A 12,301-nucleotide genomic window follows, 5' to 3' on the forward strand; every position below is an offset into this window, starting at 1 on the left:
TTTAGGAGTATTTATACGTTTTCCCCTGCTTCTCTTTTGATCAAAAATGTAGTCTTAAAATATTTTTTCCATGGACTTCTTTCACCTGTTAAAGCTTTCAAAACATTCAACCTTTTGTCACTTGGGGCGCTCCACACATTCTGCTTGGACCCCCGATGAACACCACTTGAATCTATATTTTATTTTTCCTCTTTTTATGTTTGGCATTTCATTGAAAACCTATAAAATATTTTTTTTGTATTGAAAATGAATAAACCTTTGGGAAAGAAAATGAGTTGAAGTGATTACTGTAAAGAAAATGTCTAACCTGTGTCCGATTGTCTATCACTTTATCAGTTACCCCAGCTCAGGCAATCCCTCCTGAGGCCCAACCCTAACACTCAATCGAGAGCACAGCTTCTTCACATAACTCCACGGACTAAGGGCTTTCTTCAATGCACTGCTGTGTCTTAGAGCACTCTGTGTCTCACATTTGCCCCCTTGCTAACTTTGCCGCCAGCTCCTAACATGCCAGACTATTGCATTGTTGGTGTGGATCAGACAAAAATATCCTCTTTTCTGAGTATAGAGATTTAGACAGGATTACTCAACCACCATGTGCATAGAGGTGCTCAAAACAGGGTGGTGGTGGGTACACAGATGGCTCTTTGATGGTTTCACAGGGGATACAAACACCTGGAGAGTGTCAGTGATTTGGAACGGGTGTCAGAGAATTGGAGACACTCTTGGGGAACTGCCACTAACGAGGAAATCATAACATGAGGGGATGCTGGTAAGACTGGAGACTTAGAGCATAAATGGTTCCAGAACTCATAAAATGAGCTCCAATATTTAGTTTTAATAATCAACTTAAAATGACCGCAATCAAATGTTTTTCAATGTGGTCCAAATACATTATTCAAACTGATGTTTATGGGGTAAAGGGTTTTTAATTCATTTGTTTGTCCGTGCATTATTGTATGAGTGCCCGTACTCTTTGTGTTCCAAAACATCAAGTGGAGCATCTTCCAGCGATGTTTGACAGCGCCATAAGTCTGTGAACGCCTCTCATCGGGGTTGGTGGAACATGGCAACTTGGGGGGGAACAAATATATTTGAGCACCCAGCTGCCGACGGATTATAGCGGGTTGGAGGGTGGAGGGTGGGGGGGGGGGGGTGCAGAGAGAGGTTTAACCCAACACGGTTTAGTAGAGTAGACCAAGGGCGGATGGGTGGGTGAGTGGGGGAAGGAACGCTCTCAAATCTGTGTAAAGCTGGTATTTCGGTCAGCCACTCCACTCATAGCCCTGCCAGATGCCCAGACTCTAATCCGCCCGCAGACATCTCCTACTGTAGCCATGGTATCTGACGTGACCTTTATTCCTCAACATTCCTCAGTGTCATTGTGGCCGCTGCGGTGTCAGACCCAATCGGCCTCAAAGCCACCTCAACCTGTTATTTTTGGGACGGATATGATGGGGTTTTGTCACATTGGATTTGTCGTGATTTTTTGTGAGTGTATGTCTCTCATTTTTGAGAATAGACACACACACACACACACACACATAGGTGTACACACATTGTGCTGCTGACATGACATGGTACACATTTTTTGTTTCTAAACTCATCCCTCTGGCTCTCCATTTAAACAGCATTTTTCACCGAGGGCAAAATAAGAGCTTGAGAGACTGAGGGTGTCTTCTTGGAATACTTTTATATTTTTTTTAAATGTAAGCTACTTTAAATTGTGGTTCCAAAGTCAAATATATTGTATTCATAATCTTCACAAGTTCTGGTATAATAATAACATAAGTGGTATGCATTGCATATATGTATTTTAGTGTAAAATATTGTTTTACTTGCAGTGGCATATGTGCAAAAACATATACTGAACTAGAATTGCAAACTGTTTTGATCACTGGAGGTGATTCTCTAAGGTCTTGGGTATTCATATGAACAAATAAATGGCCAACTAACATTTCTGACCCTGTCACTGCAGTCTGAAAAGGCACCAATGGGAGGATAATTGCTTTGAACCATGCATATGCTGAGATGGGCTGATAAAAAGGTCTTCCTGCTGGAAACTGCTGGATTGTCCTCTGACTGCTTATCAGTGAAGCTTCACATGACCTTTTTCATTTTTTTCTTTGTGACAAAATTACTTCCCGCGCCATTTCCACAAGACAGGAGGCACCAACCGGAGAGAAAAAAACACACACAGCCCACAGTGGCATCAGAAAAAGTCTTAATTACATTGAGTCTGTTCAAGGACAGCCTCAGAAAACCTGCTTGTTGTGACTGACAACACGGCATGTTTATTATGGAAGACCATGTGGGAAGATTATTTATCAGAGCACAAGTGGCGCATTGTTGGGCCAGATGATCATATGATTCCACTCAGTCCCACAGGGTGTCCCATTCGACTCCAGAAAGGGAGGTATATGTACAAAAGAGACTCACCCTCGCTGAAATAGATCCACATTGTGAAATTTATGCAGCTCCACTGAAAAGTCCACAGTCCCCTGAACTTCTGACATGATCTATTCCATCACCTGTAGTAGACACATATGCACACACACATACAAACACATACACACACACACACACAAACACACAAACATAAAGGGAACAATGGTTTCACATTGGCTGAGAACATATCATGATCAATGTTATCTACCCAGCAAAAAACACATAATAGCAGTATATTTTCAACACGTATCAAAAACATATTATCACATTCCCCTGTAATCATGCCACCATGTAATCAACGTAGCTGATAGGCTGCCCCCCCCCCCCCCCCCCCCCCCCAACCCAAAACAAAATGTCCTCTGTAATCACCCTATTGCCATGCACCTCGCAACCTGTCTGACTCTACCTAACCCGGATGACATCTACTAACACAATCAGCTGAGGTGGTCTCAGGCATGCTGAGACCATGAGAGGAATACTAGAGACATTACTTCTAATTGGACAAACACTGAGTCATCCCTGGGAATATTTATCCTGATCATTGCAAAAGAGGTGTGCAATTTGATCAGATGAGGGGTGTATTTTGTGTATAGAGGGTGGTGGTGATGGATTTCAGCTATGGGTTTAATAGTCTATTCCACAGTATGGTCTGTAAGTAAGATCGTAACTTGAAGTATATGGAACCTTTGCATGAAACGTTTCAGATTAAATATACACAAATATCGAGGCATGTCAGACTACCAAAAAGAGTCTATAAGGCCTTGGACTCCCAAGTGTTCTAATAGCCCAGCTGCCTGACTACAACTACGATGTTGTTGCCAGTTTTCAGCAGGAACGTATGGGCTTTGTGATTGAAAACGCTGCCAATACCACAGTGCAGTGATGACCCTGGGGCAAGCTGAATTGATAGGATGATATTTTAATGTATGTATATCTATCTAGTTTCTTTAAGAGCAGTGAGTTGACTCACTCAGTCTTGGCCCACTGTGGCCCTGTGGCTGTCCCGCTGCTCCTGCTGCTGCTGCTACTGGCGATTGGCATTCAGCTGGTAGCCCAGACACTCACTGTCTACAGATCTGGAGAGAGGGTACTGGAGGAGGGAGGACCGAGATGTCTGCTGATTACTGATGCACTGTTTCCCTCCCTCCCCACACACCCACCCTCCCTCTGAGGTATAATTCGAGATCCTGAAGACATCACAGGACAAGGCTCCCAGACTTGACTTCACAATTCAGAGAGAGGAGAGAGCGTAGCGAAGAATTGAAAGAAGGAGATTAGGCACACTAGTATGATGTCTTCTTATGCATCAGCAATATCTGTCATAACAATCGAGTTTATTTTGATTAGACTGTAAATGGTGAAGTATAACAAAACTTGGTGTCTGACTGAAGGTAAAATATTTATAATGAGCAGAATATGACTGAAACCCATAAGCCTAAAGTCCCTTAGACCAATTTGGTATTGTTCTGTTGTGGCTCTTCCAGTGACAATCTAGTTCTATTATGTATGTATCATTTTGCAAGGCTATTTTCATATGTCTTGGTGTGTCACTGTTTCAGTAAACATCAAAATGCAGAAACATGTGAGACGTGTAAAAGGCATGATGGCTGGAATAATAATACTGGCAGGAAAACAGTAATCCAGTCTAAAGCATATTTAATCTTAATCAAATGAATGTGTAATTCACAGTAAAGACCCATGCACGTGGTCATACGGACTAGGGAAGAGTAGAGAAAAATGCACTCAAAAGGTTAATTGAAATAATTAGCAAAACTGATGAGACAATGTGCTTTCTCACATCAACTCATTTTTTTTTCACCTGTATTTTTCAGACGTGGAGCACCTGTCAGACCCCAAAAGAGCAAATGACACCACCACAGGATGTTATAGCCTTAATAACACATTCTGAATATTGCCATTCTGCAAGGTATCACCTGTGTTACCTAGCAGCGAAAAGCTCACACTCCACATCGACACCTCTACTAGTGCTGTGAGATGAAAGACCCATTCACCAGCTACGCATGTTTACACAGAGGGAGTATCAGGCCCTTCCTCTCTGCAGCTGTGATAGTCGTGAGAGTCTAAGATATTCTAGATTTGCTAGATTGTTATTTCTATAGTATTACTACAGCGTGATGAGGGATGGGAATCGAGAACCAGTACTTTTTTAGAACCGGTTCCCAGTGAACCAATTCTTTGAAATCGTCAGCCAAATTCTTTAACAGTTCTGCTAACGGTACTCTGTGCCGTTGCGCAAGGCGACTTTTTATAGTTTCAGAAAAGTTGGCAACACTGGTTTCTTCAGACTGCAGCAAACATGGCAACTAGGCAGGGCCTCGTTTCCCAAACACAAAAAAAGGACTTGAAATCGGTCGTAAGAGGGATCCTACGTTGCAGAGCGGTTTCCCGACGCCGCACTTAGCTTAAGTTTATCTTTCGTTGAGAAGAATTCTACGTGTGGTCAGGACCAGTAGTAACTTCACACTTAGCGATGCAATTCACCAGGGGCGTCGTTCGGCCTATTATAGAAGAAATCCAAACGATGTTTCTGTGTATAGCACATCATGAGAATGTCATTGTTTCACCTGCCTATTCCCATCAAAATAGAAATAAAGAATATTGAGTATTTGAAAATAAAGATGATACAAAATAATATGTTATTGAACTAAGGAGATGGCTTTTCTGACTGTGTAGTTAGGCTGCAATATTAGGAAATTGACATGTCATTGAGCCGGGCTGGAAATCAATCAAGAGGGTGGCACCCGCTAGCATATATTTATTGAGGTATTGTTCTTATGTCGACACTTGTTATATTGGAACTTCATTCATGAGCCTATACATGGGTTTCTTGTATACAAACATTGAAGGCTGCGCGCGCAAATCCGCGGCAGAAAGCCATCTACCCTAAAACAAATGAATACAGAAAGCCCAGTTTAAATGTATTGTTTATTACTTATTTAGCCTACCGTTCCCTATTCTGTTGCCATGAATGCTTGCACACACCCTCAACATATTCCCAAACGTAACCTTGTACATTGTTGAGCCTTTTTCTATATTTGATTTGATTTGATATTTTATTTTTCCTGGCAAACGGATGCTTCCTCCTAGGTATACTGAACATCTTACCAACTCTGTTAGAGCAGTTCACCACACAACAACTCCCTGTAATGTTGCCTTCCTCCACAGCTTTCTCATCCACTTCAACGTTATCTTGCTTCTTTCTGCTGCGAGATTGCGCACGCAACCAGTGATGACGTAGCCGAGAAACCCATGTATACACAAGTGAGAAAATCGACTCGTCTGATGGACAGCTCCACCCTAAGAGATACTTAAGAACTCGTGCACGTTGCGCTCGTGCACCTGACTTTAAGATGATGTTCGGGAAACGCTCGTAAATAGAAAGTGTTACTGAGTCTACTATGTCGCCAAAATCCACGTAGGCCGTTAAAATACATCGTTATCGGGAAAAGAGGCCCAGAAGAGTTCTAAAGTTTGGCTGTATTTCATGCCACAAAGGAACACATGTAGCCTATCGCCATTCTGGACACATCTACCTATCTTGCTACGATTAGCGCACAGTTGCAAATGCTGTGTCCTTGTCCGCTGCCACTACGTGCTGTAAACAGACAAGCGATTGAAGGTGACACTAAATGTCACATCGAGCAGCAGTCACTGTAATACAATTACTCCACCATCACTCCATCCACATCCACCTTCACCCCATCACACAAGATTATAAAATACCTCTAGCAAAACAGTGGAAACGGTGGATATAAAGATAATAAAAGGCTACAACTACATGGGAAGTGGCTTTGCTCTAGCTTGAGTGCCAGAGTGCATGAAAATAGATTTGCTTTTGGTCAGTGACTGATGTTATGTGATATTTTTGCAGCAGCGAACAACTGAATGGTACTGTAAATGACTTCCCATTAAAGGTTAAGAGTCCCTGTGTGGAATAACAGTCACTTTGCCTTTACAAACCTGGTCCTGCTGTAGAAAGTTAGGAGAAAAAAAAAATGAAAAATCAATTCTGCTACAACTCATTATCCAAAGTCTTTTTTTGTGGTGTACCTCCCAAGTGTGAGAACTTTATATTCGTCTATATTCCAAGGACGAGGGTTGTGGAGAACAGAGGACATTGACACGGATGATGGCTGAATGATTGCTGCAATAGACGGTAAAATCCCAGTTTGTCTCTGTGACATGAGCGTTTATGGGGGAGGCCATTTATAGGCCCCCACTGAGATTCATCTGGAGAGACACACAGTATACGCCTCAATTTTATGCATTTATTACGGCATGCTTGAGTTAATAGAGAGCTTTAAAAATGGATAAACTCAAGTCTGATTTTTATATCAGTCTCAGCTTTATATCTGACCTTGTGGTAATGGCATGGCACAGATTGTACTGTGTGCTCATAGTGCAACTGAGGCAAGCCAGGTGCGCATTGGCATTCTTCACGCCCAACCCCCCAAGTGGAAGACGGCAACAAAGGTTGTGGCCCTGATTATCTGGCTCAACCTCTAAGTTCTGAAAAGAGTGATCAGAACTGAGTCATTTATACCAAAGGCAACTGCAAGGCAGGTGCAAAGAAATTAACAACAATACATGAATCATACTCCCCACTCCCTATGTTTGTACAGCAGTTATTGGGTCCACGGTTTAGTGCCCCTTATAGTGTGTGAATCGCCCTCGCTACACCCTGATCAGACAGAGACCTTGGCATGTACAGTATATTTGAGGGAGAATATTACATGGGAGACGACCATCTACACCCACAAATTAAACATGACCAACAAAATACTGCACAAATACAGCAATCCCAACTGTCAACATTGACTATTACTATGTGCGTACATTACTATGTGCCTACATTAATTTTAGTTATCTCTTTACTGTAATACAAATAGGCATGATCCTTAAAATGAATACACCATAACATTTGACATCTGGATTTCGAACTGTCTTTATTCCTACTTTCTTAGCCGCCTTTGCACTTTGGTGTTCATGAGTTTGAGTTTCCGAAGTTGCCTAAGATATGTGAGCAGAAGTCTGTGTTTGGCACAGTCTCTGGCCAGGGTCCTTAAACGCCTTGCAGGGATCGTGCAAGAGTCGACTGCACCGGCTGGAGTCGAGCAGGGTGCGTGCATACACCCCCATGCTATACCAAAGGAGGACAGGTGGTGTTGGAGGAGGGTGGGGTGAGAGCGAGTGCCAAGGCAAGTGGCCAAAGCCGAAGACTCTGATGAGGAGAACTGAGTTTAAATCGTGTGTGGGTGATTGATATGAGAGGCGTGTGTCAAATTTGTTGTTTCTCCTCCCCAACTTCCTTTAAGAATGCAATTTCATAGAACTGGAGGATGTCAAGGCCTTTGGAGACATCATATATTTGAGAAAGAATTGCTGTCGGTCGGCTTCACCAGACGGGGATGGAGGCTCGGTGAAAGATGTACAGCTTACGTAATATTTGGGAGAGTGAACTCAGAAGCCCATGGGCAGCCTGAGTTTGTGTGTGTTTGTGTGGTGTGTGTGTGTGTATTTGAAAGAATGTGACTTGTTTGTGTGCGTGTGTATCTGTATATGAGTGTGTATGTGTGTGTGTGTGTATGTGTGTGGGAGTCTGTGGATGTGTATATGCGTGTGTGAGTGTGTGTGTGTGTGTGTGTGTGTGTGTGTATGTGTGTGTGTGTGTGTGTGTGTGTGTGTGTGTGTATGTGTGTGTGTGTGTGTGTGTGTGTGTGTGTGTGTATATGCGTGTGTGTGTGTGTGTGTGTGTGTATATGCGTGTGTGTGTGTGTGTGTGTGTGTGTGTGTGAGTGTGTGTGTGTGTGTGTGTGTGTGTGTGTGCGTGTGTGTGTGTATGTGTGTGTGTGTGTGTGTGTGTGTGTGTGTGTGTGTGTGTATGCGTGTGTGTGTGTGTGTGTGTGTGTGTGTGTGTGTGTGTGTGTGTGTGTGTGTGTATGCGTGTGTGTGTGTGTGTGTGTGTGTGTGTGTGTGTGTGTATGCGTGTGTGTGTGTGTGTGTGTGTGTGTGTGTGTGTACTGTGGATATGTATGTGTGGGCGGCCGTGTTTACGAGTGGGTGTCAACGCACACCAAAATTGACCAATAAATTAATGAGTACGGAAGCACTTGTGTGACTCACCCCTCATCAACCCAGCCCCCACTAACACCGCAAGCACTGTGCACATATTTACAACCATTTACCTTCTGTCCCTATGACAGACTTATGCTTGGCAAAGAGATGAATGTCACAAAGCATTATTTCAACTGAGCTTCATTGAAAAGGACAACACGGACACGGCCAGGAAATAACAGTTGACACCTGATTTGAAAAGAGCTACAGTACCTCATTTTAATTTGATATACAGAGCAATATCTCTGTACTTTCCCGCCACGTAATTCAATGATAATAAAAGTTGAGCAGGTAAGCGTAGCAATCATAAAGCCTAGCCTGATGTATTGAGCTTTTCATTTTTCATTTAAAAGAGTTCTGCTGACTCTACAGAATATACAGGTTTTTGACTTCACACGCTGTGTCTAGGTAATGGCCAGTTCCCACATCCCAGGTCAGTGAACAGGGGAAGGGAACTCGCTGAATAGCACTTGCTGTATGAATGGGACTAAATGGTGCTCGGGAGATTTCTCTGTGCAGTGCTTTTTTCTGCCCCCCCACAAAAGAGTGGTTCACCCTATTGTTGGTGTTCCTCACATGATGCAACACTCTGCAGTCAAAGCTGAACAGATTCACCTGTGTGCTCTGAAAATAGCGCAATGAAAACATGAATTGAATACATGACAATGCATCAGGGTTTGGCCTCATGCATTGTCATGTATTCAATTCATGTTTTAGTTTCTATATAGCAGTGATAGATATGCAATATTGCAGTGTGTGCAGTAACAGAATAATTAATGAACGATGAGCTAGCTTCAGCACTACATAATAAAGGAAAGGAAAATCATTAGGACCCCTAATGATTACATCTCAGCGTATGTGTGTGTGTGTGTGTGTGTGTGTGCAAAGTACTGCTCCACGTGTGTGTGTGTGTGTGTGTGTGTGTGTGTGTGTGTGTGTGTGTGTGTGTGTGTGTGTGTGTGTGTGTGTGTGTGTGTGTGTGTGTGTGTGTGTGTGTGTGTGTGTGTGTCTGTGTATGTGTCTGTGTCTGTGTGCGTGTGCTTGTTTGGGCCACTGATGTGCTGATGTCCATGAAGCTCTCCTACATAATGCACCAGGCAAAGCAAATGACTGGGTCACACGTGACACCCTCGCTTAAGTAGCTCCGCAGGTACAATAGGCTGAATAGGCTGAGGCTGTCCTACCAGACTGCGTAATTGGTGTTAATGTTGCAGGGTACAGTTGCCTAGGAGGACATGCCATGGAAACCGGCACAGCGAGAGAGAGAGAGAGACGGGAGAGAGAGAGACAAGAAAGAGGGAGAGAGAGAGAGAAAGAGAAAGCAACAGAGACAGAGAGGGAGAGAGAGATGGAGAGACACTGCAGACATTTGTCTTAACAGTAATGACTAACGATAATGATGACGAAGTGTGTCGATGATGATGAATATCTATAGCGATAGTCATCAGGGAACGTTTTGGCTCTCTTCTTTGCTGTTTCAGCTGTCTGGAGCTGGAGTGCCTGCCAGTGTCGCACTTGGGTGATGTGACATGACTGATGCCACTGAACTCCCTGAATTCCCATTCATCAAGCTGGAAGCAACGTAACATCCTTCATACCAAAAAAACAACACTGCCAAATTGAAGTATACAACATAAGTATTGCCCTCACTCTTAAAGATCAATTTCGGATCTCAAAACGTTGTTAGTAGCAAATCAAATGACACCCCACCCTTCCGTGTTCCTGGACCACTGTGTTGATTGGCTGGGATTGTTTATGGCCCAACCACTGTTGGTTTCCCATTTACAGAGCCAGGACTGTGTACAGGTGTACACGTTTCTTTTAGCGCAAACACTTAACGGACAGCTAAGATAGTGAGGAGTTTGCTGAATTTGACAAAAGGTGAAGATGAGAAGATAAAATGAACATCTTTAAATTTTTACTTATTTACTTTTTGCACACTTCGCTTTTTACAGAAACCATCAAAAACACAACAACGAACATTAAAAGTATATTAAAGTAAATGATCTCATACCTTCTAAGGCTTCTACTGTGGTTGATTACCTTCTCCCCTTTCCCTGTCTCTGACTGTCAAGCCAGTCTTGTTTATGGCCCGGTTTGGATAATGAGAAACCTGTGGGTAGTCCACATTACCCGGGGACAAAACCTGCTCAAAAATGTATCCTCACTGAACGGGGCCCGGGACAGCCAGCAGACCCTGGAGTGAGGGAAGTGCTTAGCGGTGGGCAGATTAGGGGAGTCACATGAGGAGCAGTCTTGCGCCAGTTCCTCCTACCGTATTATACAACAAACTCAGGGTCTGAGAGGAACTCAAGCATAAGACTGCTGGGCCAATCTCATGATACTCTCTGAGCATGTGTGTGACCTCTAGCTGTTTGTCAGTGACGTATTATCCAGCAAATACGCTTCCTCTACCATGACTCAGTGTACAGTTGTTTTCGGTAGAAAATGGGGCTGTGTGGGTATCACATTTGTGATCTCTACTCTGATTCTCTATTTCTGCACACACATGTCAGTACAAATGTATTATACCACAGTTAGATGTGGTCGAATAATTTATTAACTTCTGATTGGACAAGAGGCATTCCATGAGTGGGGATATCCCAGCACAACCCCACTAAGACTCTTCACCTCTAGGAATCACTCTACATTTGATATACTGTAACCGTTCAATTGTATGACGTCAACATATCATTCATTGAAGACCTGGACCTGTAAGGATTTTATAACGAATCCCAGCCGTGGGGATATCCTTTACCAATTCCACTCTCAGTCATGTCATATTGCTTAATTATCCCCTGGCCTCATTATAATGCTGGCCTCTTTTCACAGATACAGGTCCTATAGGCTAACACTATGGGGAGTTACATAAATCCTTTTCAGTTCACTCCGCAACACTGACTCATTGTCTTGGGACAGAGCATGAGAGGATGGATGTATTACAAAGTTACCAGTGCAGTTACCCGGAATACAACTGACTTGTTCCAGAGCAAGCCAAAGAAATACTACAGACAAGCCAAACTGAGGCCTGGTCACCACTGGGCTTTCCATGTAAAATGTTTCAACATTTTACAGTAAATCCTTTCTGCTCCCCAGAGCACTGCGTGGGGAAATCACCAAAGCATGCTGGGTAATCTGAGGTAGAGTGCTACTGCTGCTGCTGTTGCTCAGACTGCAGCTGAGCTTTTTTAGTCCACGGGTCCCTCATGGTCCAAACACATTTTTGCCAGGAGTGCACAGACCTGGACAGGACAAGTCAACTGGAAAATCCCTGTTATGCCATAAGCACGCTTTGCTCCCTGGCAAATGAGGTGAAGTGTTTAACAACACTGGCAGCCCCACTGACATACACTACGGCTGCAACAAGCACTTGACTCTGAGTCAGACAGAAAGAGATGTGTGTACATGTATGTTCGCATGACAGGGACCCTTACACAGAGAGAACCAGATATTGTGAGAGAGGAGAGTGTGTGTGTGTAAGCTATACACGTGTCCACTTGTGTGTGTGTGTGTGTGTGTGTGTGTGTGTGTGTGTGTGTGTGTGTGTGTGTGTGTGTGTGTGTGAGTGTGTGAGTGTGTGTGTGTGTGTGTGTGTGTGTGTGTGTGTGTGTATGTGCGTGAGAAGAATCCTTAGACAGAGAGACAGAGACTGTGAAAGGTGTGTGAGTGAGTGTTTGTATGCCTGTGTGTGTGTGTGCGTGTCCCTGCAAGGTCCAGG

At 43.5% G+C, this 12,301-nt stretch overlaps 1 protein-coding gene across 1 annotated transcript in view; it reads right to left on the bottom strand.

The window, feature by feature from the left end:
* Positions 1-2,516, bottom strand: part of fam135b (family with sequence similarity 135 member B) — a gene marked incomplete at both ends in the record, with an annotated part of 45,211 nt that extends 42,695 nt beyond the window's left edge. The window contains one exon of the mRNA XM_080836100.1: positions 2,440-2,516. Within this exon, the coding sequence (XP_080692226.1) occupies positions 2,440-2,516 (77 nt within the window). The remainder of the gene's footprint in view (positions 1-2,439) is intronic.
* Positions 2,517-12,301: the final 9,785 nt, after the last annotated feature.

The sequence above is a fragment of the Sprattus sprattus genome, assembly GCF_963457725.1.
Source record: "Sprattus sprattus genome assembly, chromosome: 4".
NCBI lineage: Eukaryota > Metazoa > Chordata > Actinopteri > Clupeiformes > Clupeidae > Sprattus > Sprattus sprattus.